General features: G+C 44.2%; 2 protein-coding genes across 3 annotated transcripts in view; one reads left to right on the top strand and one right to left on the bottom strand.

Annotated features, from left to right (window-relative positions):
* Positions 1 to 27,283, bottom strand: UPB1 (beta-ureidopropionase 1). Of its 2 annotated transcripts, XM_079151782.1 has the most exons (10): positions 27,085 to 27,281; positions 20,715 to 20,886; positions 18,593 to 18,680; positions 14,047 to 14,141; positions 11,025 to 11,186; positions 9,183 to 9,352; positions 4,900 to 4,981; positions 3,560 to 3,602; positions 2,233 to 2,387; positions 1 to 321 (listed from the first exon to the last, which is right to left on the bottom strand). In XM_079151782.1, exons 1-10 carry the CDS (start codon positions 27,186 to 27,188, stop codon positions 238 to 240), a joined length of 1,155 nt encoding a protein of 384 aa, XP_079007908.1. In that variant the 5' UTR covers positions 27,189 to 27,281; the 3' UTR covers positions 1 to 237. The 2 variants fall into 2 exon arrangements, with proteins under 2 accessions (XP_079007908.1, XP_079007909.1); XM_079151783.1 differs by lacking the exons at positions 1 to 321; positions 2,233 to 2,387 and adding an exon at positions 2,470 to 2,549 and having other exon boundaries at positions 27,085 to 27,283.
* LOC306667694 (uncharacterized protein) overlaps positions 27,207 to 27,368 on the top strand; it is a gene marked incomplete at its 5' end in the record, with an annotated part of 84,740 nt that continues 84,578 nt past the window's right edge. The window contains one exon of the mRNA XM_079150408.1: positions 27,207 to 27,256. Coding sequence (XP_079006534.1) covers positions 27,207 to 27,256 — 50 coding nt within the window. The remainder of the gene's footprint in view (positions 27,257 to 27,368) is intronic.

Raw genomic sequence — 27,368 nt, 5'->3', positions numbered from 1 at the left:
TTAAAGTATGCAATCCAGTTGTATTTAATATATTCACAATAATAACCTCTAAGTAATCCCCAAACATTTCCATCACCCCAAAAGGAAACCTTGTACCCATTTATCAGTCACTCCTGTTCCACCTCCTCCATCTCCTGATGTGGCACTTAAAAATCCATCTGGACAGTGACACTATCGGGGAGAACTTAGATGTGTGAAGCTTGGCCCACTTATTCATCTACTGGGGGCAGAAGCCAGCTACTCCTTCACGGTGGTGGGGACATAGTTGGGTTTGACAGCTTCCGCAAGCTCTTGAGCGTACATCTCATATCTGCCTGTCATCTGAAAACAAAACACAGACATACTTTGGAGGTTCCTGTTTATAAACAACTATCACTTACCACCATTTCTTGCCACTAGGGGGCAGCCGTGGGACAGGAATACTGTATGACAGGACAATTTAAGACTAGTGTAGAGAAGCAACCCCACTGTGACCTTTAAGTACTGATTCCGGTGCTGTGCCCAAGTTCATGAATGCGAAGGTGATTCATACAGCCCAGCCTGCAGTGACATCTGTGACCTGTGCATTCAGGAGGTGTGGTCTACCCCCAGGAAGCGGGGAGGAGGGTGTCCTGTGGTCCTGCAGAAACTCAAAAGAGCAGCCTACAGTCCAGAGAAGGGAATGATCTACTCCAGGTCACCAGCCAGGAGTGGAGAAGGCTGAGAATTCGAACCCAGATCTCTTGGCTGAGTCTTTGGTCTGTTTGCTCCATGTGGCATCTCATTATGGACAAAGAAAGAGACTACTCTCTGACACACCATCCACTCTTCCACCCCAAGTCAGCTCCTTCAAAAAGCCTCAACATGAGCCTATTACCACAGCTGGGAAGGTTTCTGCTCCAAGAAAATATCTCATGAGCAAACATTCTGTTTGCTGCTCCTGGTGATACTTGTTAAATCCCAGGAATTTTGGGAGACTGGGATAGGAGGATTTAAGTTTGAGGCCAGCCTTAGCAACTTAGTGAGACTCTATGTCAAAATAAAAAATAAAAAGGGCTGGGGGTGGGGCTGGGGCTGCCTAGCATTCATGAGGCCCTGGATTCTATCCCCAACACCATAAAACAACATAAAAAAATAAAAAAGGATGGGAATATAGCTCAGTGGCAGAACACTCCTAGATTCGATTCCCATTATGGGAGGGAGGGATGGTGAGAGGGAGAGAGGGAGAGAGGGAGAGAGGGAGGGAGGGAGGGAGGGAGGGAGGGAGGGAGGGAGGTAGGAAGGAAAGATGGATGAATGAATGAAGTTCTAACTTCTTTTAGGTAGAATTCTGCATTAATCTGAGCTATCCAAGAAGAGTGGCAGGTCAGGAGATGATCACAGGTAACACTTGTTTGTCTGAACTGGGGATTGTGTCAAAGGACTCATGCTCAGGAAAACAGGGGAGCAAGGCCTAGAGCCCATATCTGTCTGGACAGGAATCCTTGGGCTCCTCACAGTCATTCAGTCATAAACAATGTGACATTCACTTGCTGGATGGTTTGTTCATAAATGGGGGCTGAGTTGGTGGAAATACTCCTGGATATGAGTACAATAAACCCTGGGTCCTGGCCTTGGCTACCACTGTCCCATCCCAGGATGACAGGTACCTACATTCCTCTCAAATCCTTGATGTCACAGGGTATTGGTTTCAATGCCAGCAAGCAGCCTTTGAGTCAAACCTCTCATTTTACAACTGGGCATCCTAAGGCCTGGGAGCAGAAGGTGCTTGCTTAGGGTGACTGAACAAGGGAAGGAAAAGCCAGGCCTAGATCCCATTTCCCTGTGTGACCCATTTCCCACTATTGTCAAGGCCCAGACTGTGGATCCTGGCTGCAGGCAGAACCAGACATGCACACTTATCTTGTGATAAGTGCACAGGCCTGGAAAGGAAAAAGGATTAGAGAAGCCAATTTATTCTATTCTCTGGACAAATGAAATTGAGATTAATTTGTTTGAAGGCGCCTAGAATCTAAATCAGATGAGAGAATTTATTGAGGCCTGCTGCTTGTGCATTGTTTGATCCAATAGTCCCTCTCCATAGCGAGTAGGGAGGCAGAGACCAGGCCCAACATGGAGCTCCTGGTGTGAAGTGGGCACCTTCTGCAAGCTGTCTCTGAGACAAAACACTGTTAACTGTGGTTTACAGCTCTGTGAGCAGGAAGAGTGCCAAAACAGAAGAGCAGGGTAACAGGAAGGAACATGGGGACCCACCTTAAAGTTCCAGACATCACTCATCTGTTGGCAGAGATTGAGGTTGAGCTCAGCAACCAGCAGCCCATCCTGGCTACGGGAGAGCCCAGGAGTCCGACTACCATCAGGGGCTGCCACATAGCTTGAGCCATAAAAGTAGCCAAAGTCATGGTGAGCTTTAAGAAGCAAAGGGAAGTAACCATGAGCTTGTACATGCACAGTGTGGGCTCTGTAGAGTGACAGGTGCATCAAGGGACACTCAGGAAAAGATGATCATACCTCTTTCCTCAGCATCTTCCAAATGCTGAGGTCCAAAGGGCCTGTCTTCCTCCTCAGACCTGAAGGCCCAGCAAGTATTGTAAAGGTCACCCTTGTATCACTCCCCACTGTCCCTGAGAAAACTTCTAAAGGTCACACTTTAGAGGTGCAGCTACCCACAGCACAAGCCTCAGGGGCTCTGGGGGCTTCCTGGGTGGACTGTTTCCTGTGGTAGCCCCACTCAGTAAACTAGAGACTTATCCCTACTTGTCATGACAGCTAGGTCACTTTGTCTCCATTCCACATCTTGGTCCCCTTACAAGTCACAGGGTACTAAGAGCTACTCCACAGGTGTGTAAAGACTAGCATGGTGCAGAGCAGGGCCTACCTAGTGTGGCCTCAACACTTATTTTCCTGACTCTTTTGCTCCTCTGTCAGCAGGAAGCTGAGACTGGAGAATGCAAATCTGGGGTGCAGTCCAAGGCCTCATGTAGAAGATTCTAGGACCCCTTCGGTATGTGTTTTCTTGGGAAACAGATTGCTCAGGCCCCTCCAGACACCTCCTTGCTGAGGGGATAGCCTTTCCCACACACATCCTTGGCTAGAAAATGGGACCTAGGGGCATAGAAGTCCTAGCAAAGGTGAGGTGGTACCTTCCCTTAGATCAAAACAAGTAAATACCAGAAACCCAGCCAGCCCATGCTGACTTGAGGAGCATTTGTATAGCTGAGGTGGGGGACAGGGACAAAGGAAAGGAGAGAGGGAGGTCTGAAGGCTGCATGAGAGCCCTTCAGCCTTTTCAGAAGTTCACAAAGGGCTCCCCTACATCTTCTCAGTTCACCTTTACATCAGTCCCAGTGGAGGAATGGAGTCTGATCTAATTCCTCTATGATCCTCATCTGAGGAACAAAGTGGTCATGAGTCCAGGACTGCCACAGGCCACAGTCAGACTCCCATACCAAGGGCAACAAAACAGAGGAGTCAGCACCTCCTCCTAGTTGCCAGGCATGCAGGGACAGACCCTGCCCAGAGCAAGCAAACAGAAAAGAGGGGGATGAGACCCATCACCATGGAAGTTCATGGAACATACCTTTCTTCCCATCTCCGGAGGTAAACTCATTGGGGAAGTGCTCCTGTGAAGTAAGATCAGAATAAGAGAAACCTATAGGTGGCACCACCACGACATTCATTCCAGAACATTAGGCAGACCAAGAACAGCCAGCAGGCCCACAGGGAGTTAGCTTGGAGACAGTTAAAGTGAGATGCAGGGTCTGCACTCCCTAGGCGATCAACAGGTACTTGTTAAATGTCCCTCAGAGCACCCAGCATCAGGCAGTCAGTGGGGAATTTGACAAGCAAGGTAGAGACCTGGATTTTGCCTCTCAGGAGTTTATAGTCTGGGAGGAAAGAAACACATTGGGCCCTGATCAGTTCTCGGGCTGTGGAAGGTATGTGAAGTTGGCCTGCCTGAAGTAGAAAGACTGGGGGGGGTCTGTGAAGGCAGGAAGAGTGTAGGAGAGGGCCCTCACACTGTTTTTAGTATTTTCTCCAAAGCTTAATGGAATTTGTATATCAAGTGGTGATGGAATCATACAGGCTAATCAAAATATCAGGGTTTGGGCCTAAGGTTGTAGCTCAGTGGTAGAGTGCTTACCTAGCATGTGTGAGGCACTGGGTTCAATCCTCAGCACCACACAAAAATCAATAAAAAAAGGTATTATGTCCATATATAATTAAAATTTTTAAAAAATCGGGGGGGAGGGGCGTCGGTCTCTCTCTCTCTCTCTCTCTCTAGCAGTACTGGGTCTCATGCATGCCAGGCAAGCATTTTATCACTGAGCTACACCCCCAGCCCCGTCAGGTTTATGTTGACAATTCAGATGGACTTAGTGTGGAAATCTTCATTGTATCAAACTGATCAGACACTCTGAGCACTGTTTGACCTGTGGGGTTGGGGATTTAGCTCAGTGGCAGAGCACTTGCCATAGGCAAAGCCCTGAGTTTACTCCTTGGCCCTGAAAAAAAAAAAAAAAAAAAAAGGCGAGGGAAAAAAATCCCCCAAAATTCAAGGTCTCAGAGATTGATGTGTGATTAATAAGAATGAGGAAAAGGATTATTAGGTGATACATGCCTTTGTGTTTGGTAGTCAAGATTATTCAGTGTTTGGGGTCTGCTGATGTGGGGAAAATAACAACTAGATACTTAGAAGTGAGAGAGAGAGAGAGAGAACTGTCAAATCAAAGATCCTTTCAGAATTATTTCAGCTAACACAACCAAGATTCAGAAATCACAAATCAAGTTGCTTTGTCTCCTTCCAGGATCCTAGGATTTACGACATGCATGCAGAAGAAAAGGAAAGAAAACATAATGTGTCTCCATCACAACCACCAGACAGTGGCTCCTTTCATCATCCAGACCTCAGAGACTTACCTGGCCCACTCGGTTAATGGCACAAGTGAAGCAGTGATTGGCAATGGCAGCATTTCTGGCCTCAATTGGCCATAGGGACTCACTGTAAGAGAGGAAAAGGAGGAACAAGCTTGCCAACTCTCCAGCCAGACTCAGCAGATGCTCAGCCTGGAGCTGCACCTGGCTACTAGCCTTCCTAGGCCTATAATGGGGATGGCCAGGGAGACTTACTATACCCAACGTGATCTCAAATCTGTAAGCAGACCAAACTTGTTCTCAGCACCTTGTTTAAGCCCCAGAAACCTTTTGGGGAGGCAGAAGCCATAAGGCTGTGGTCTATCAGAAGAGACAGACAGCACCTGATCAGATCCTTATCCTGAGCTTCAGTTTCCTTCTCTATAACTTCCTCAAAAGGAAGCTCCACATGGTGGTCCTTCCATAGCTGTCATTTCCTACCTTCTTCCTTCCTTCTGGGAATCTACTTTCTGTGCTGGGCTGGGGAGAACTCCTCCTGGTAAATGTTAGAAGGGAGTTGGGACCTTGAGGCCTTGGGGCTTGTGTGTTTGGCTTGTGAGGGTTGAGTGTGGGCTTTCTCTGCCTTACCCCAACTCTCCTACCCTGCTATGTTACCTTGCAAAGCAGTCTCCAAAGGGGGAGATTTCAGGCAGAGTACCCAGAAAGGAGTTTAGGTTATATTGTATTCTGTGGAATCATATTTTATAGCAGAGTTATAACCTCTGAGCTTGGTCCCTGTTTCCCAGTGCCTTCCTATTTTTCCATGCTGAATCATGCACCTCTAAGCAGAAGCTCCCTGGTTCCCTAACTGGATGCACTATAGGCACAGCTGAGCTGTGGGCCTTCCTCAGTCCAGCACCTACCAAAGGGAGAGTGCAATGGGAGATCTCATCCCAACCACAGACCCTGTCCTTCTCCAGCCCTCCAACCAAGATATGCCATGGAATTCAGTGGGCCTTCTGCTCACTGATGATCTCCTGCCTGAGAAACAATGTCACTAAAATTCTAGATGGGCAGAAGCAATGCTCACTAACAAACACCCAGTCCCTGGGAGCAAAAAGCCCTAGAATCTTCCTTCCTGTCAGTGTGCACCTGGTTTAAACCAGGGAGTAGGTGGAGGGGGTTGGTGCTTGTCATAAGCCTAATATTCAGGAAGATTCATGAGTCTGGAAAAGGGGGAAAAAAATCACTGGCTTGATTGAGGGGACCCATTTTGCTCCCCCCCCTCCCATCTGCTAAGCCAAGCTGACAAAACTTTTAAGAAAGGATTTTTACAGAAACACACTCGTAGATGACATTTTCAGGAATCAAATAAGACACTTGTGGGGTGATTGCCATAAAATATCTTTCTTATAATTCTCTAGGGAGGTGTTCTGTGTAGGACTCAAACCCACAGCTGGCAATGAAATGTATGCTTTCAAAACCACCAAGGGAAAGGAAGTTGGAGGTTCATGAGAGTCCAGCGTGTGCGGGAATCATCAAGAGTCTGGTGTGGGGACAGGGACATTTGACATATTCCCAGTGTATCATACACAAACCCCTAAAAATAATCCAAGTGGGAAAGCAAATGCAGCAAGGGGATGAGACACTGACTTTCTAATGCATGAACATATAAACAGAAATCCTTGGTCATGTGGGCTGTGCTGGACACCTCCCAGGATTGTCAGCATGACTCAATGAATAAAAAAGCAATTACAGTCTATTGTGGACTTAGAACTGTGGAACACAAAAGTGAGCAAGGACACCTTGCTGACCCACAGTGCAGGTACAAATGTGTATCTGTCTGTCTCTGGTAAGAAGGGACAGCAGATGGATGATTATGGAAGTTTTAATCCAATGTGGGAGGTTGCCTGACATTGTACTAAGAAACAATACCAACTCTTCAAATAATCATTTATTCCTTTAAGAAAATCACCTAGAATCCTGCCATTCTAATAAACCAACTGTTGTCATTTTTCCATATTCCACAACTATCCATGTCTACAGGCCAAAAATTTTTACAGAGTTCTGACCACAGCCTGAATACATCATTTTATTGCTCATAAGCTTTTGTCATGATGCTGCATTATCTTCATAATGACTCTTTTTTAGTGGCAATAACCCATGGAAGAGATGAGCTAAAATTCACTTAACCCTGACATTTCTCTTGCTGCCAGCCCCCTCCCCCATTATAAATAACACCTCCATAAACATCACATGCACAGCCTTGTCCTCTTTTACATCACTTCCTCAGGCTACAGTTCCAAGAGTATCATTATCTGGTCAAAAGGCGTGAACAGTTTAGGAGCTCATGAAATGTACTGCTTTCCCAAAGACCTGCTATGGCTGGCCTCGCCACACTCTTGAAGGCCAGGGATTGGAGGATTCTTGGCTGAGGAAAGAAAATCAATCATTTTAAATAAACCTAATAGGCTGCTGAGGACACAAGCAGTTATGTGCATATTACATTGGGATGCTTCTTTTTGCTTAATTGGGGCTAGTAAAAGCCCAAGAGTGAGGCCAGGGAGGGCTTTAGCAGGCACATGTGTGTTGAGGTGGCTGTCTGGGTCTGTGACCACAGCTTTGCTTCCCCTGGCTCAGAAGCCAAATCAGGACCAGGTGCCCCAGGATTGACTTATTTCCTGTAGGAACCCCTGAAGGACAGATGGAACTCTCAGAATGTCTTACATATAACTGGCAGGAGGGTTATGCTGTAGAAGGTGGCCCCAAGGTTCTGCCCTGGTCTTGGGGCTGGAACTAATAATCACCTTGCTCAAGGTGCCAATGGATCCTAGTACTGGTGTTCAAGCCACCATAGGACCCTGGTATATTCTTTGAAGAATATGCCTTTACTGAAGGGAAGATTCAAGCCCTGATTTTTCCTTCTACTCAACAGCACCCCTCCTGGATATGGATTAGACCTTCAGGTGCACAAACGGGGTATTGGACTAAGAGTTGCATTATGAACTGATCAAAGACCTGCTGTGCAAGAGAGACAGTGTGGATTGACAGAGAACTCAAAGCAGCCCATCAGACTTACCCCTGCCTGTCCCCCCCACATAGGGACCAGCCCAGGCAACCAGGACTGCTGAAAGTGGATGCCAGTACCTCCTGTTGCAAATACTCTGCTTTGGAGGAAGTGAGTTGGGAGAGAAATATTTGTACATAAATTCCTAGAGCTCTGTTACTTGTAATGATGCAAACCTGGAAATCACCCAAATGCTCAGATATAGAGGAAGAGCCAAATGGCAGAGGCAGGAGTGTATGGGGCTTTTTTTCCCCTTTAGTACTAGGATTGAAGCCAGGAATGCTTTAAGACTGAGCTACATCCCCAGTTTTTTTTTCTTTTTTTGAGATAAAATCTTGCTAAGTTGCTGAGGCTGACCTCAAACTTAAGATTCTCCTGTTTCATCCCCCCCAAGTCACTGGAATCATAGGCATGACACCAAATCCTGTTATTTTATGTCATTTGCTGCTCTTATTAAATAAGTAGCCCTGGGAGGTACTGCCCATGAAGTCAGAGGCTGCCTGGGCCACCCCCATCCCGGCTCCCAGTGCCGCCTTAACCAGAGTAGTTTTGTTTAAGGGTGGGGCTAATACCCAAATACTAGCTGCTAGGCATTATTAAAGAAAAACGCTTTGCTGGTTAAAAACAAGTTTCCTGGACTGATATCTTTCTTTATAATGTTATTGTATTTTTATACTTTTTTATTTATTTATTTTTATGTGGTGAAGCTTGAACCCAGTGCCTCACACATGCTAGGCAAGCACTCTACCACTGAGCTACAACTGTAGCTCCCACCTGGACTAATCTCTTAAGGATCATCTGGGCTCCAACTCCTTCACCTGTTCCCTTTCTCATTTGGATTTCCATTCTTCCCTGTAGATTCAAGGATCAGGAATCTGTAACCTCCTGACCAGGAGTTAAAATTGGTCAGGCACCTACTGTGCTTCAAGACTTAGAAGTGGGGCTTTTTGAATCCTGATGAACATAGGAGGAGGGTAGGGATTATTATTTTCACCTCAGTATTCTGATTCAGAATCAGAGCAAGAGTTAAGTGTCCTAGAGTACAGTAAGTGGCTCTTTGGGGAGGTGGGGTTTGTAATGGTCATCCTGAGAATTCTTTCCACTGAAAAGCTGGTTAAATGTACAACATACAATCCCAGGGCTCAGGTCTGTTAGACATCTGGTGGCTGCACCTGCCTGCTGCAGTTTACCAAACCTATCACTAAGCCTCAAAGCCTAAACTTTGGACTAAGATGGTGGCTAGGCCCAGTGGAGCCCCCCCAGAACCTGCCCACTGAGTGACCTGAGTGTCCCAATGGTAGCTGAGGGGTTAAAGATGATCTCAGCCCCATTGATGCTGTACATGAGCCAGTTGAGGGGGTGGTGTCGCCCATAGCAAATGTTTACTGCAATTCTGCCAAACTGGGTCTGGAACACAGGATGGCCCAGGTTTCCCTCCATGTAATAAGTTGACTGAAAAACAAAAACAGGACCACATATTGATGTTTCAGAGCTGCAAGAATTTCCCTTTCCTTCGACTCAACAGAAAAATATGAAATATCACTAGTAGTCTAAAAGTAACACTCTTGGATGTGACTCTACTTTAAGCTTCAGAATTTCAATGTTAAAATACACACAGACACATACACACACATACAAACCCAGATACAATAACCAACCAACCCCAAAGGGAAATCACTGTGGTTTAAATATTTGCTCACAATCTCCTTGTGATATGTCAAAAATATTTGAAGCAACTTTCAAGGATAAACTATGGTGAGGTTTCAATCATGGTACAAGTAAAGGCTGAGATTTGATCCATGCTAACAGGAGTTAATTGATGTCCACACCAATCATATGTCCTTATACCGAACACTGCAGCTGAAGAAACCTGTACTCATTCAGAGCAATCCTCTTCCTGTTTGGAAGAGAAAACTATCATCTGAGTGGTCATGAGACTTGTCCAACTGATTAAGGCCAAATTTGAGAGTGGAACCGACATTTTCCACAAAACATGCCTTGGGCCTCCTGCCAGGGCTTAAAGATGACCCTGCAGGGAAGACAGAGGGGAACCCTTCCAGCCTTTCCACACACCCCTTCAGGGTACTGGCCCTGGAACATTACCAGGGACAACAATAAGGGAGAACAGAGGGCAAGCTGGGTCCTAAATAGGTCTGCTTCAGAGCCTTTTGCTTCCTATCATTAATTTCTAAATTGACCGGCATCAGGAAGCAACCAGGATGTGCACACATGGTAGACGCCAGAATGTATCCTGCTGTTCTGATACCTGCCCTATGCTATCTGCAGAAGCTAAAAATTAATCAGAGGGTAAACAGGTGAGAGGCATGTCTTCCCACCTCCACCTCCAGCTGTTACTATGAAACAATGGGTTCATCTCTCTCCTGGAGAACCTCATATAGTCCTGTAAATGATTTCTTGTCTTCTTGACCAGCATAAGAATAGCTGGGACCCCTGTGAATGCAGAGGGAGGACCAGGAATATGACATCCTGAACTGCGTTTACTGAAAATCAAGTTCAGATTTAATATCTTAGGCATTAGGTGGAGTTCATTCCCTCCTTCAAATATCCACCCCCTCCATCTCACTCACCTATGAATCAACATTAACCAATCAAAACAGCCCTTGACTTATGCCCTGATAACAGGCATGAGAAGTCTTGTGAAACATACATGTACACATTCGCCCCGTCACCTGACACAGTCTTGGACCAACTCAGACACTAGGTGAGCCACAGACAAGGAACGTTACCCCCAAAACTAGGATTGGACTGTGATGGGCTAGGAGCTCAGACCCTGAAAGTGGCTGCAGCAATCATTTCACATTTGTGCACCCTTTTGGTTTTAACTTATGTACCACTTACTACAAAGGAGAATTTCAATAAGTCATATCAGGTTATAGTAAAAAAAAAAAAAAAGTATAAAAATCCCACTGGGCTCCAGATGTCTGGGACTTACCTGCCAGATACCATCTGAATCCCAACTGCCTGTGTGATGCAATGGTAACATCAGGAGACCCTCTGAGCAGCACACCTGTACTCTTCCAGCATCACATGGCACCACATGATTCCACACAGAAAGGCCAGTGAAATTAGTAGATTGAAGGGCAAGCACCATGATGCAGCTCACCTCATTGAAATCTCCCACTCTAGGTATATGGTTTTTCCTGGTCTTTCCCATGACTGCTCCAGAATTGGAGATCACCACGGCTGTGTTCCACAGAACGTTCCCATGATCTCTGTCTCGTTCCAAGATGGGGGACACCACCACCATGTCATGCTTCTTTGCTAGCTGGAAATATGAATACTGCAGAGTTCTACTTTCAAACCAATCATTAAAGTTTTTTTTTTTTTTTTATTGAAGAAGAATTGAATGATCCTATTAAATAATTGGGTGTCGTTTGGAGTTATCACTCAGCTGTTGTCTGGAACACTAAATGTCAGTGTCATCTTGATGCCCATGCTTAGCTAAATGAGAAAAATCATTACTCATTTTTAATCTGTTTTTAGTTGTAGATGGACATAATACCTTTATTTATTTTTATGTGGTGCTGAGAATCAAACCCAGTGCCTCACATGTTCTACAAGTGTTCTACCACTGAGCTACAACCCCAGCCCATAATCGTTATTCTTGTGTTCTGCTAGCGAGACTGTCAATTGGTGCAGCCTCCATAGAAAACTCCCAATTAAATATAAAATTACATCATCCTACTTCTGGATATATACCCAAAATAACTAAAAGCAGAACTCAGATAATTCTACATCCAGATTCATAACAGCATTATTCATAATAGCCAAAGAGACAGAAGCAACGCAGTGTTCATAAACAGATGAACAGGTAAGCAAAATGTGGTATATCCATACAATGGAATATTATTCACTCTCAAAAAGAAAGGAAAGCCTATCATATGCTGCAACATGAATAAACCTTAAGGACATTATAGTCACTGAAATTAAGGGGCTGGGTTTGCAGCTCAGTGGTAGAGTGCTTGCCTAGCACATGTGAGGCACTGGGCCAGATCCTTAGCACCACATAAAAATAATAAATAAAATAAAGTTTAAAAAAAATAAAAAGAAATCAGTCAAGAAAAGGACAAATATTCTATGATTCACTTGTATAAAATAATCACATTCACACGAAGAAAAAGTAAGATGGTGGTTGGTAGTGGTTGGGGGCTAGAGGCAGGGGGAAAGAGAAGCTATTATTTAATGGGTACAGAGTCTCAGATCTATAAGATGCAAAAGTTCTGGAGATCTGTTGCATGACAATGTGAATATATTTTACTGAACTGTACATGAAAAAATGGGTAAGATGAGCTGGGCATGGTGGTTCATGCCTGTAATCCCAGTGGCTCAGGAGGCTGAGGCAGGAGGCTCACAAGTTCAAAGAAAGCCTCAGCAACTTAGCAAGGCCATGTCTCAAAATAAAAAATGGGTAAGATGGTAAATTTTGTGTTATATGTTTTTTACCAAAATTAAAAAATGATTAAAAAGAATCATTATACTTCTCATCTATACCAAAAAAAAAAAAAAAAAAAACCTTTCGTAATTACACTTTAAAATTTTTGAGACAAGTTCTCACTAAATTGCCTGGCCTGGAATTTGCAATCCTCCTGACTCAGGCTCCCAAGTAGCTGGGACTATAGGTATACATCACTAAACAGGTCCTAATCACATCTTAATAATCCCCACCCTCAACACTTACTCTGGGGATTAAGTTTGTAACACATGGACTTTGGGGAACACATTCTAGCCATAGCAGACATTAAATTCCTTTTGTTTCAAATAAGAACATCAGGACCTAGTGACTATAAGAGTGAACATCCCTAGTAGGTGACTTGTCCTGAACTCTAATTAGCCTGAATTACTTCCAGACCTAATGACAGTAGACAGGGGAAGGTATACTTGAAAAACAAAACTTGGAGCTTTGCTAAGGGGTGGCCTCGGGCCTCTGGTCCCTCTTGATGCTGACTGGCACCAGCTCTCACTCATGCCCTTCTTCCATCCTAGTTCAGGCTTATGAACTGCAATAGCCCCCTATGGAGTCTTCTTCCTCTTTTCCATAGCAAGGAATCAACAACCTGATAAACAAGAGATTGTTTCCCCCCGTCTAGTCTGAAAATACTGATGTTTAGAATCACAATTGGGTATTGATAAAATCACTGTGATTATAGCTCTATCCTGGAACTGCTTAAGTATATTCAAAGTCTGAAAGAGAAGACAGAGAAATGGGAGGAGTTCCTTTGTTACAGGTGAAAATAAGGATAAGTTAACATCCATCACCTCTGTGAATTTTCTAGGTTTTTCTGATAATAGCTTTACTAAGACATAATTCACATATTTATAAAACTCACTGTGTTCAAAGTGTGAAATTTGGGCTGGGGTTGTAGCTCAGTGGTAGAGTGTTAGCCTAGTATGTGTGAAGCACTGGGTTCGATTCTCAGCATCACATATAAATAAACTAATTAAATAAAGGTCCATCAACCACTAAAAATATTTTTTTATAAAGTGAAATTCAGTGGTTTTTAGTATAGTCACAGAATTGTGTAATCGTCACCATGATCTAATTTTAGAACATTTTCATCACCCGAAGTGGAAACGCTGTCCCCTTGAGTAGCTACTCCCCTTCTTTCCTTACCCCAGCCCCTGGCAACCACAATTTGCTTTCCATCTCTAGGAATTTGCTTCATCTGGACAGTTCATATAAATGGGATCATATCACATGTGTCATGACATTTTAATAAAGAAAAATCAAAACAAATTTCTTCACTGATGAGACAGATCATACGTCAAAACTTATATGACTCAAGCAAATGGTGAGTGGGGTAAGCAAAACTCTGGACAAGGAATCGATGTCCCTGGACTTACTACAGAAGTCATCCTAAGACCACCCCTACAGGAGGTGCAGCTTCCTCACTGAAAAGGTCACAAAGGGTCCTTTAGCTCTGAAACTCTATGATTTTAGGTGAACAAACACTTAAAAAAAAAAAAAAAAAAAGGTGGTAAATAGTCTTATCTACACTTATCTGGTAAAACAAGCACCAAACAGTTGCATTTTCCATGGTGAAGGGCCACATCTGACAGTTGTGGTTGTGCTCTGTGACCCATGCAGGTTCAGTAGCTCCTGTCTGAGGGAGCAGTTAATGTCTGACCTTCTGACAGAATCTGGTGGTGGGCCCATCCTCTGCCGACTCAGCAAATTCTGTCCAAGGAAGCTTCTCTCTCGTACAGAAAGCAAAGGGCATAGCTGTAAAGGTGAGAAAGGTTAGAATCCTGTCACATACATTCTCTGAGTATGCTCCTCAGCTCAGCTGCAGGAGTTCACTATTGGGACCCTCCTCCTCTTAAGGACAAGGAGGTCTCTTCAGAACCAATGGACAGGATAAATGTGTTCAAGGGGAAATGCACCATTTCCATGATCTTTGACTAGACCCTGCCAGGGAGATAATTAAGTGGAAAATTTCATTAAACTAACTGGTTTTTGTTTTGTTTTGTGGTGCCATAGGTCCAACCCAGGTCCTTATGCAAGCATTCTACCATTTTCTAGATGTCTGCTATTGTTCTACTAGCTCTGAACAAACATCAACTTTAGAGAAACATTTGCAGGATGCTTCATGATGTGACTGGATGGTGTTCAACTGCCTTGGTATGGAGGTTTGTGGCCAATTTACATGGTAGCTAATATTTCCCCCAGACACAGTGCCAGTTGTGCTAAGGGGCAGGTCTTCTCTGACACCCTAAGAAATAGATGTTATTCTCCTCATTTCACAGAGAAGAAAGAGAAGCCTCAGCTTCTTAATTACCTCCAGTCCCAGGATGCCTGGTCGTAGGACTGCACCAGAGTAAGCATACCGCCAATGGTACCAACAGACTTTCGATGGCCCAAATGGGCAGCAGTGCTATCAGCAACAACCTCCAAGGGCCCTGGAACCAGACATAAGGCTCCCCAGGGTCCCTTTAACGAGGTGAAGACAGATGAACTATTTTAAGGAAGCCAACAAAAAAAGCTGTTGATAACAAATAATGATCCTTCATGACCATTGATTCTCAGCTTTCAGAGCATTAGGAATGATTCAAGTGTCCCTAGAGAATACAATCTCCCATGCTGATTTCATTTCCAGTTGCTAAGGCCTCCAAATTTCTCCATTACCACTTTAATAGCTTTGTTTCCTGTTTATACAAATACTCCAACATAAACAAACTTTAAATTTTTTTTTTTTTTTTTGGTACTGGGGATTGAACTCAGGGGCACTTGACCACTGAGCCACATTCCCAGTCCTGGTTTGTATTTTAATTAGAGATAGGATCTCACTGAGTTGCTTAGCACCTCACCATTGCTGAGGCTGGCTTTGAACTTGTGATCCCCCTATCTCAGCCTCCCAAACCACTGGGATTACAGGTGTGTGCCACCATGCCCAGCATAAACAAACTTTTAAGATGAGGACATGGAATACAGCTTTTCATTTCTATTTGTGTACAATGAATCAAAATGTGTCTGTAAAAATAAAAAAAAATTTAATAAAAAATATAAAATTAAAAAAAAAAAAGATGAGGATATGGAATGGAGGCTGGGGGAGGCAAGGGGTTAAAATGTCCCAACTGTAACTTTCTAACTAAAGGGAAAGGCATTCAGGGACCCAACAATGAGCGAAGCTCCTTCCTCAGACCTGGTTCTGTCCTTGGGAATTGCCATTCTAAAGAGAAAGAGATAGATATGACCCGGGATGGTTAAGCCACCTGGCAGGACAGTGTTCAGTTTTGCCTGAGGGAATCTCCAGGGTACCACCAAGGAGGAGGTGTCTATGATGGGCCTGGATGAATGAGTGACAGTTCCAATCTAATGAAGGGAAGAAGTTGAATAACCATCCAATAAATATTTTTAGTGCCTGTTATATACCAGGGATTGTTGTAGTCACAACAGATTAGGAGTGGGGGTTAGGAATGGGAAAAACAAACAAATACATGCACTGGCTTCATAAAGCTTACAGTCTAATGGAGACCACAGACAAATCAAGAGTCACGTACGTAAAAGGACAAATGTAACAAAAAATAGGACAAAAAAAAAAAAAAAAGCCATCAACATCAGCATACTGGGCCCTTGTCCTCTTTCCTTTCTTTGCAGGAGGGTAGAAGACTTTTCTCTGGGGAATCTGACTAGTCCAAAGGGAATTACCCAGTGATATTAATGTAAGGATTACCTAGGGATTATTGCTAAACCAGATCATTCTACAGTGGCACTCAGTGGATGAACCCCTCCCACAAACTCATGAGCTCACAATCAGCTTTGTAATCTTCAATTCTTAAAATATAAGCAGAAGCCGGGCATGGTGACACATACCTATAAACCCAGCAACTCTGGAGGCTGAGGCAGGAAGGTGCAAGTTTGAGTCAGCCTCAGCAATTTAACAAAACTGTCTCAAAATAAAAAATAAAAAGGGTTGGAGATATAGCTTGGTAATAGAGTACCCCTGGGTTCAATCCCTAGTACCAAAAGAGGATAGGTAGGTAGGTAGGTAGGTAGGTAGGTAGATATATACATAGATAGATGATAGATAGAAAGGGTAATCAGATAATCAGAAAAAGAAAAGACCAATTTGGAATAAGTAGGATCCATGCAGGAGTATCAGGAGAGAGGAGAAAAAAGAAAGAAGTATTAAAATAAAAATCATAAGAGGCTGTTGTTTTGAACTAAGTTCCTGCACTAAGTCCCAAGGGACCAGACTAGAAATCAAAATGGCATCATTGATATTAGAGTTCCACATCACCAAAGAGATGTTAAGAGAGATGATAGCCAAATCTCGAAAGCAGACCAGTTTCAGTCAGCATGATGTCATTCCCTCTACTTTAAGCTTTACCACAAAACTAACTTGAAATAATGTGATGTTAACTATTTTCAATTATTTTTCTATTGTTCTATCTTCCTGTCCCCTAACTTTCAAGGAAAGTAACTTCAAAACAACCAATCTCCTCTTTGTTCTCTGTTTTTACTTGATTCAGTCCTTCTTGTCCATAAAGCCAATTTCTTTCTTAGCTCATTGGAAACATTTATTCTATCTTAAGGAATTCAGTGTTGCTTGAGTCTAGACTCACCAAGTCAATTAAGAATTTTAAACTAAGTTTATTGTAATTTTGTCTTTTGACAGAAGAAAAGATCTAATAAATAATAAAAGAAAATCTAGATTTGCAAGACCCAAGTTTCTACACTGAAAAAATCCATTGAGTGCCTAGAATAATGATGGAAAGAGGTACACACAATGGGATGTTATTATGAAATCACAGAGAAAAATCCAGAGAATCATCCAGAGAAAAATAAGTCATAGACAATAGGTCAGAAATTAAAATGGCTTTGGGCGAGTCAACAACACTCAAAGCTAGAAAGCAATGGAGTCATGTATCCAAACTTCTGAAAGAAAATGATTTCTAACCTCACATTTGATACCTAATCAAACTATCAAGCAAATTGTAGAAGACACATATTTTAAGGTGTGCAAGGTCCCAAAACATTTATCTCCCATGTGTTCTTTCTCAGGGAGCCATTCCACCAAAATGATTAATCAAGAAAGAGGAAGGGAAAAAGACTCCCCAGGATTAGGAAGGGGATCAGTCGTGTGACCAGCAGAGGGGGCAACTAATTCAGACTAGAGCAGTTAGAAAGAAGGCTCTGGGACAGATTCCTTCAAGGAGATGAATTGATAGACTGCTTGATGTGTCTAAACAGGTTAAGGGAACTTAGGAAACTGGCAGAAAGTATGGAGTTGAACTTGTGGTTAAGTATATAGAAGACAAACCACACTGCAGGGAAAACAGAAAATTATTATTCAGGAAAAGAAATCAAAATGGTTCAATGGAGACTGAATTGGGACTACAAAAGGAAGGATACATGTGTGTAGAGGGAGCATGAGGAGACAAAGGACTTTTTCCATAGTGGGAAGTTCATGAATGACAGAAAATCAAAAAATTAAGAAATAACTATAGAAACAAAGGTAAATTTCAAAGGAACAAGCTAAGTGTTGAAAGAAGATACCACTGGGGAGGAGAATAGCTGTTTTATTTTTTATTTTATTTTTTAATTTTTTTTTTTTTTTTGGTAACAGACCTTACAGTCCTAATTTGACTCTAAACCATGAGCACAAATAAATTTGATTAAAAAAATAAATAACATAAAGGAAAAGTACATGGTACCAGGAATGTATATAACAGAGGACTCAATTTTAGATAGGCTGACTGGTTGGATCTGAGCTAAGATCTGAAAGTAAAACAAGGTTAAGAGGGGCCAGAGCAGAGGGTAGCAGGAAACCACCTGGAGGTAATTATAAAGCTGAGGAGAAGACTAGGGGGTGTAGCTCAGTGTTAGAGTATGTACTCAGCATGAGCAAGGTCCTGGGTTTTGACAAAAAAAAAAAAAAAAAAAAAGCTTGGTGGCTTGGACCAGGGCAGTGGTACAGAGATGGGAAGGAGTAAATGGATTCAGAAATATGTGGGAGGCAGAAGTAGAAGGATTAGATGACAGAGAGAGGGAGGGAGGCCAAGTTTCCTGGGTTTCTGGTGTTGTTGACAAATGGTCTTTCTATGAAAAGGTTTTTTTGTCTCTTTTTTTGTTTTGTTTTGTTTTTTAATAGGGTAGCAGACACTCTTGACAACATGGAGATAAGACAGGATTGTTTGAAGGTGGCTGAGAAAGCACCACAAAAGACTTACTCCATGCTTCCTGGAAACAGATGATGTTGACTCCACACATTGCAGCCACCTGGACAATGGCCTCTATGCGTCTGTGGAGGGCAGAGACCTAATGATTTAAAAAGCAAGGATTAGAATCCATTCAGTTCTACAGAGAAGATGATTTTTAACAATTTATCCCAATACACATGGAACAACAAACTCCCACCTGACCAGGTGTGAGGGGATGAGTGGTATAGGGAGGTTCTAATAGTTGTTAACATCATCAGACTAAAATCTGCAATATAAAGTGGAGGTACAGAAACTCTGGTTCCCATGGATACTGCCTCAATTTCCTCACCAGGAAATGGGGAAACAATCACCAGACTCCTGGGATTGTTGAGAGGTATGAATAAGGCTGGTTCTGCGTACTGTACACAAACTGCACATGCGTGTATACACACACGACCACCTCCTGGACCAGCTGCTCCCTTGGCTCAGGACAGTCTACTCTGCACCATCCTGCATTAAGGTGTTGGGCTTGCCTTGTCCGGCTACTTCCAGTGTCCTGTGTGGATCCTACCTGCCAGCTCTCCTTTCCAATTCTTCCAAATCTTCATGAACTGGTATATGCCCTTGGTCAGCAATGAGCTTCCCCGCACCATTCAGTTTTCCTGGATATATTATCTGTGTCACATGTCACCCTTCTGTGAGCCATCCACAGATTCTCCCAGCTGCCTCTGGGTGCCCCTCTAGCAGCACTGTTCCCATTTTGCTGCCACTGTTTCTCTAGTTTCTCATTCCCAGGATCCCACAGGCTCCTTGGGGGCATCCTTGTGTTTTCAGCACAATGCCTGGCTCCAAGAGACATTCAGAAGAGTTCACTCAAAGAAAGACCAAAGGAACCAGGCTGAAAACTCAGACAGCACAAACTCCTTCCAAAGCTCTTAGTCTCTTCCCTAAAAGGCTATTAGCTCCAGGCCTCTACACATATCTGCTGTTGATGTCAGCACAAATTTGCTCCATGTTAGTAATATGTAAAGAGTACTTCTAGGTGCTGTGGGTGCAAGAACGTTGCTCGTTCTACAAACTGACCATATGGGATGATAAAGGGGACATATTCACAAACAACAAATCCAGAGACAAAAGTAAATGAGAACCCCGTGCATCTTTTTTTTTTTTTTTTTTTGGTGATAGTGGTGGAGTGCTGGGGATTAAACAGCGCCTTGTGCACACCAGGCAAGCACTCTACCACCACCGATATCTTTCAATCCAACAAAAGCAAAGGAAGAATCAACATGAAAGATGATTCAGAACCTGACCAGGAATCCAAGTGACCTTAAATTTCTCAAGAATCCCTAAGAATTCTCAAGAGTACTACATCATGAGGAAAATTCTGCAAAGAAAGCCATCAAAGAGTGAGCAGCTGGAGGAATGCTGTGAAGATGTGTATAAACAAACCACCGGTGTCTGTCTGTGATAATGTTTCCTCAGGGAAATGCACAATGTTGCCACATTCATTTACTAACCATAAGCTCATAAGCAAACATCTATCATATTCCTGTAAGCCTGTAATTCTGGGTACAGGGAGTCTCTGCCTCTAGGATTAAAGCAGAGGAACATGGGGCAGTCCTGTCCATGTATGCTGACAGGTAGCCTTTTGGCAGGTGACTAAGAGGCAGCATCCCATGAAGAGAGCTCCAGTTAGCCAAAAGGTTACCCTCCCAGTTGGAAAATGGAAATTAATCAGGATCAACAGCTGGACAGGAAGGAAAGGGAAGGTAGAAACAACAGTAAGGAAGAGAAAGGGTAAGAACCAGAAGAGAAACAAAAGCTAAAGATGCAGGCTGAAGGAAAACAAGGAGGTCCGGGCAGAAGTGTCTCAGCTATCCTTTGAGATGCATGATCTTATGGATCCAGATGAGTGGCCAGTCAGGGACTGTGATGTGTTCAAAGCAAAGAGTGAGCCAGAGCCCTGTTTGTGTTTATGATTAAGAGAGGTTGCACCTAGGGACTGGTGTCGTGGCTCAGTGGTAGAGCGCTTGCCTAGCATACATGAGGCATTGGGTTTGATCCTCAGCACCACATAAAAATAAATAAATAAAATAAAGGTTTAAAATAAAGGTTAAAAGAGCAGGGGGGGGGGCAGGGTGCAGCGCTGTACCTGTTCTGCCACAGGGGCATCTGCCGGGAGTGGGGTTCTGTTCTGAACTAGCCCCACACGCACGATCTGAGGGCGTCTCAGCTGCTCGTTGGCCGCCTCAAAAGCATATCCCTGTAGTTCAAAGTTTTCTTGGAAGGCAAATTCGAAAGCTCTGCTGGGCAGATCAAGCTTCCTAATTGGGCAAAAAAGAGGGAAGAGAATTTTAATAACAGTTGCTACATTTAAAATCCTTCTCCCAGGGTGTGTAGTTTAGTAGCCTCAGCACACTCAAGGGCCTTGATTCCATCCCCTGGGCTGCAGGGGGAAAAGCTCAGCCTCTCTGCAGTTGTTTAGCAAGTAAAGAAGTGGTTGGGGTGTCCTTGGCAAGAAGGTGTCCAGTGCCAGGTACCAAAGGGGCTAGGGAGCAGGAGGGCTAGGCCATGAATAGACACTATGGCGAGTTCAGTCTTTACCTGATAATCAATAGACTTCAGCAGAGAGGTGGCATGGTTAGGTCTGGCAGAGTGGGGCGAGCACAACCAGCCAAGAGGTTAGTGCTTTGGAATTACTGAAATCAGGGCAGGGATCAAAGTCCTGGCAGTCAGCACAGAAAGGAGTGGTTCCAAAAAATGCTTCTGATCTAGAATCAGAGGGCCACGCTGATCCTAGGGGATGGCACAAGCTGTGATAATAGAAAGGGACTGCAGAGGACGGGGCTCAGGAGACAGGCTGGGTGGAGGCCAGGAACTGATACTATGAGGAGGGCCCTGTGGTCATTTGCCCTTAAGGAAGCTGACTCTTGGGTGGGTCCTCTGCTGTTCCTATTAGGGATCCAGTTCCATGCCTGGTGCTGGGAGTGGGGTTTGATGGGCCCAGGTATTCAAACTGAAGGTACAAGTACTCATCCAAGTTTGTGGTTTATTAACAAAGGCTAGAAGATTATTTATAAAACTATCCACCAAAGTGGCCACTTGGTCAAACAGCAAATACCTCCTCATAACCGGCTGCATGCCAGGAGCTGGGGTGAAACCCCAGAGGAATAGTTCATGGCCCTGGGCCAGGAAGGACTTACCATCTAAGGGTGAGATGATTATGAAATACCCAGAGAACACATCAAAAAATAACCTGACAGCCATTATCTAATAATAATATTTCTCTCCTACTTTAAATCACTTTCTTAAAGACATTTCTTTCAAAATCACAGCCCTGTCAGCCCAAGCCCCCTGTTGCCGCCCCCTGCCAGGCACTTTTCAAGTGACGGCCCTGACAGCTCTAAGTTCGGTTCCACCCCTGACAATCAGTCTGCTTTTCAAATAGTTAAGGTTCCCTTCCCTCTGGCAGATTAGAAATAGCAGCAGTGCCCACACCTCGCCTCCCCTTGCTGTACCTGCCTCAGAATGTCCTCCCACCCCCCGGAAGGAAGAGCCCCCTCCTGTAGGCCTCAGCCCCAGGGCAGGTTATCCTCCATGGACACAGTCACACAATTCTCCAGTAGCGACTATCTGAGGACGTGTGACAGCCACAGGAAGAAAACGCAGAAAGGTTTTTTCCCAAAGGCTGGTGGGGACAAACTGCCTTGTGCAAACTTCCTATGGTCTCAGTCTAGGAAGATGTCAGGTGGAAGAGCTCTCGTCTCTGGTGAGGAAGACTGGCTGTAACCTGGCTTACAGTTGATTTCTCTGTTTCTGCCACCATCAGTCATATTATTCACCAATCTCCCTACCCTTTGTCTATGCCAAGTGCTTCCAGCAGGTCCTGAGTCCATACACTCCCTCATTCCATAATGCCCGTGGATACTCATTTTTCTAGGCCCAAGGCAATGCAAGGCAGGGCAGGCTATTCCACCTCTAGGTCAGCCACCTTTGGAGACGTAACTCTCTTCAGCACCTCTATTTTCTGGTCACTACCTATAAGATCTCTTTGTTCTCTTATTGGAGGTGGTCCATCACCAACTCCTACCCCACTGTGTCTAAGAGATCCAAACCTATACTCAAGATACACCCTGTACTGACACATTCAATAAACCTGTTCTAGGTCCTTCAAAGGTTTGGACCAGAAATGAGCCACCACCTCACAAGAGGAACTTCGGCTACCTGATGGAGGATGCAGTGCAGTACTATAGTGAACTGAATGTTTTTGTACCCCCAAAATCATATGTCAAAATCCAACCTCCAAGGTAATAGGGCCCATGGATGTGATTAGGTCGCAAGGGTGCACACCTATAATTCCAGTTACTGGGGAGACTGAGGCAGGAGGATCACATATTTGAAGCCAGTCTAGGCAACTCAATGAGATCCTATCTCAAATAAATCAGTGGTACTGTGCCCCTGAGTTCAATCCCCTGGACCATATACACATGCATTAAATAATAATAATGAAAATAAAAAACAAAAAGGTCTACAGGACATTGCTTGCCCTTTGTACCATTTGTACACACAGCAAGTAGGCACAAACTATGAATAGGAAACAGACCCTCGTCAAACACTGAATCTGCCAGTGCCTTTGTACTGAACTTTTGAACCTTAAAAATATATTTGTATGGTTGAAAAGTCACCCAGTCTATGGTGACTCAATAGGACTAAGACAGACCCTGTTCAACCATAGTCCAGGAAAGTGCAGGGACCAGAAAATGAGCCATAACCTCACCAGAGGGATTTGTGCTACCTGCAGCCCTCCCCTGTAATTGACTTTCAGTCCCTCTATCTATCACCCTGCAACTGAAACCACCCCTACTCCTGGCCTCAACACCAATTTCAAGAAGGAAAGCCTATCACTTCCTGACCTGGCTGCAACACACCCTCCAGGGCCTCCACCTCTCCTACATTGGCCAAGGCAGACCTGACCTAAGGGTCCCAAGCTCCCAAGCTTCTATTTCCTCAGCAGCCTCTCACTTCTGGAACTCATCTTTCCTTCTCTAATGACTCTTTATCATCAGTATTTTAAGTTTTATGCAACTTGAGATTTGTTACAAAAAAAAAAAATTCTCAGCTGGGTGTGGTGGCCCACTCCTGTAATCCCAGTGGCTCAGGAGGCTGAGACAGGAGGATCTCAAGTTTAAAGCCAGCCTCAGCAAAAGCAAGGTGCTAAGCAACTCAGTGAGACCCCATCGCTAAACCAAATATAAAATAGGGCTGGGGATGTGGCTCAGTGGTTGAGTGCCCCTGAGTTAATTCCCTAGTACCTCACCACACAAATAAAAAAAAAGAAAAAAGAAAAAAAAATGCCCAAGGAGGGGGAAATTTAGAAAGGGTATAAAATGAAAATAAGTTCCCCTCTAAGTCCTAGTCCCAAAGCTTGGAGATGACCCCTCTTAACAATGTTTTGGGCACCCTTCCAAAGTTTTTCTATATAGGTGCAGGTATTACAAATATTCTGCATTTTCTGTTCTTCAACTTACCTTTTTCACTTGATAATATAGAGTCATGTACCATATAACATTTCTGTCACTGATGGACTATATATGTGACAGTGGTCCCATAAGATAATGAAGCTGAAAAATTACTATCAGTCATACTATCAGTCAAAAGGCAAAGGAGAATTCTCCCTCAGAGCATCTGGAAGGAGTGCAGCACTATAGACACCTCGCTCTTGTACTTTTAGTTTTTACCACCATGAGAATATAGATTTCTGTTGTTTTAAGCTGCACTATCACAATTCTGCCAGCCCTAGGAACTAAAGAGCACACCAAACTCAATTCATCCTCAATTGAACTCATCCATCTTCTCCAAGGCTGCTCCTCATCATATGAGCCCACCAGTCACCTGTGGAATGGAAGCTAGAATCCAGGGATGATCCTCACCACCTCTGCCACACCTACTGTCCACTGTCCACTAACCTCTTGTCCCCTGATGCTTCTCCATCCCCAGGTACTCTGTTTGCCTCTAGGCCTCTCATCCTTCACCTGTCCTTTTCCAATCCATTCTTGACATGGCTATCATGTAAAATTCCCTAATGCTTCCACCAATGTAAGGATGAAGTTCCACCGCAACAGCATGACACATGGAGCCCTCATGGATCTACCCTGGCCACTCCTGCCTTCTCCCCTGGGGTTTCCCCATGCTCTATTGACCACCTCTTTCAAACATGCAGTCCATGAATGGGCATGTCCCCTGGTGTCCGAGGACACAAGCCCTTCCTGTCTCCAAATTAACTCCTTTGTCTCCTTCAGGATACAGCTTAAGTATGACAGCCCTGGGAAACCTTCCCCCCATTCCTGAACTACAACCAGGTAAATTGTTAGGCTCTCCTTTACTTTCTTTCACAATGTAAAGAAACCATTAAAAGTCGGAAAGTGGGGGCCTTGGGTATTGCTCAGTGATAGAGCACTTACTTAGTATGCACGCAGTCCTGGATTGGATCCCTACTACTACAAAACAAAAAACAAAAAAAACAAAAACAAAAACAAACATGGTTTACTTATCCTGCTAAACCAGGTGCCCAAGACAAAAACAAATGATCAATAAATGTTTGTTGAATTAATGAATGATTCTTGATACTAGCTATCTTAAAATTGAGAGTTGATGTGTCCTCTGGGGATTTCATCTGCTGGCATAGGCAAAGCCTCATCTAGCTCATTCACTTATCAAACATTTATCAAGCATTAGGTCTCTCTTTTTTTTTCTAGTATCACTGTGCCCCGCTAAGCACTGTCTGTGTTAGACACAAGAAGTAATCAGAGAGAAGGTGGTCTTGTATGGAGTATAGTGGGATTCCAGAGAAGAGACTGAGGACACCAGATCCACAAGGCCTTTAAAGAGGTGGTCAAGTCCAAGTCAGGTTCTAAGTAATGAATAGATTAAGCAGGAGGAGAGTTTTTAAGTAATAATAATTAATTTTCTGTCTTCAGTTGGAAATTCTGCTCATAGTGGAATCCTGCCTAGTCACAAGGATTGAGCAAATACAAAGGTTTACATCCTGCACTAAAACCTAGAGAGAGTATGGGCTGAATAGAACACAACCAAGAAAAAAAGGTAGGAAAAGGGAAGCCATTAGCTCAGTTACTGTGAGCCAAGTCCCAATACAAGGCCTCACAGATACTGGTCAATAGATGTTGGTTAGCACTTTTCCCATCCATTATAATTCCTCTCCATTCTGGAGTTCTCCAAATGCTGATTAAACTCCTTGTATGGTAGTCCTTGACCTGACCTCTGCCCTGAACCAGAATGTGTAGCCTGAGATATACCCCTTGCTTTATTTACGACGCCTTCTTTGGGAGCCTTTGTGCTAAGATACTTCCCAGATGACATCTTTATAGGTGCACTGGGAAGCATGAACACATTGGGAGGGGACTTGAAGGTCATCTAGCCCCTCCCCTCTTTGGGTATAAAGAGGCTTTTTTTTTTTTTTTTTTTTTTTTAATGAAACCCTAAAGGCAGTTTTACCTTCGCACATCCACTAGCTGTGAGAACATCTTTGAACCTGGCCTCCCTGCAAGAACTCCATAGTGGTTGGGAACCACTGATTCAATCAATGCCCTTCATTTGCAGGGGAGTTGATTAGGTTCCTGTTGGAAGGTCACTTGCACAAAGTCATGGAGTAGGCAGTCTGTTGGATTGTGGGGAGGCGAAAAGCCCACAGATGAGCAAAGAAGTGGAAAGAGATTTAGCCAGGAGCTTCTTGGAGTCAGAGTTTGAATTTCATTCTAAGAGACCAGGAAAATTCCTTATATTTTTAAAGTAAAAGGCAACAAGATATGATGTACATTTTAAAGAGGTCCTTCTGGTTGTTCCAGAGAAGACTGGACTAAACAGAAAAAACAATGGAAGGGAAAGTCTTTTCCAGAACTTTATATCTAAAGTTCATCCAGTAGTGCACTGCCCTCAGAGAGTTCTGGTGAAACACATGACTTGCTAGGGGTGGACAAACTTTTTGACTGAACACGGTAACTAATCCCGTGGCTTACCAGTGGAAAAGTTTCCTTTGCCTATTAGATTCAGCTGCACTCTACCTACAAGGGTCCAGAGGGCAGTCACTCCAGGAAGGAGAGACTGCAGCCAGCCAATCAACTACACTTACTAAGAGGCTCCGTTTGGAAGAATTTACCCAGCCAAAACCCACCGGTGGCAGGCCTGGATCTGGAAAGGAAACTGCTGGCTCAAAGGGCAGACAGAGGCGTGTTGGTGTGGCTACTGAGAAAGCCCAGGAGGATAAATCTCAAACCCTTCCTTTCCCTTCCAGTTCCAGGCCCGATATGTGAGGGTCACCCTGGAATCTTGCAACCCCTGATGGCCTGGGGCCGTCATATCTATACGTTCTAAGGGTTTTGCCCGCCTAAGTAGGACCTCATCACCATCATCTCAGAGCCCTTCAGACCCTGAAGCCCTCCCTCTAGCTTCCCTGAACCACACTTAGTAGTCCCCACACCTCGTAACTCTGCCTCTTGACCCCTGACCTGGTCTCCTTGCCGTAAAGAACGCGCTTCACCTCCCGCAAGTCTTGGAGCGGCAGATACTTCTCCAAGCACTGCTCCACTGACTCCCATTCAGGACCTGCCATTGCTGGAGTCCGAAAGCGATGGTGTCCGACAGGAACTGCCAGCCCTTTGGCCCCAAGATAAGTAGGAGGTGCAGGCAGCTGCGGCCAGACCCACGCAAGCGTCCTCCCCTCTATTTCTGCGCCCTGCTCCTCCCCACCTGGAGGGCTCACGTTTAGACACGCCCTCTCCTCGTACCTCTG

The sequence above is a fragment of the Sciurus vulgaris genome (genome assembly GCF_902686455.1).
Source record: "Sciurus vulgaris genome assembly, chromosome: 8".
Classification (NCBI taxonomy): domain Eukaryota; kingdom Metazoa; phylum Chordata; class Mammalia; order Rodentia; family Sciuridae; genus Sciurus; species Sciurus vulgaris.
The sequence above is the reverse complement of the archived record's forward strand: the minus strand, read 5'-3'. Positions and strand labels throughout refer to the sequence as shown.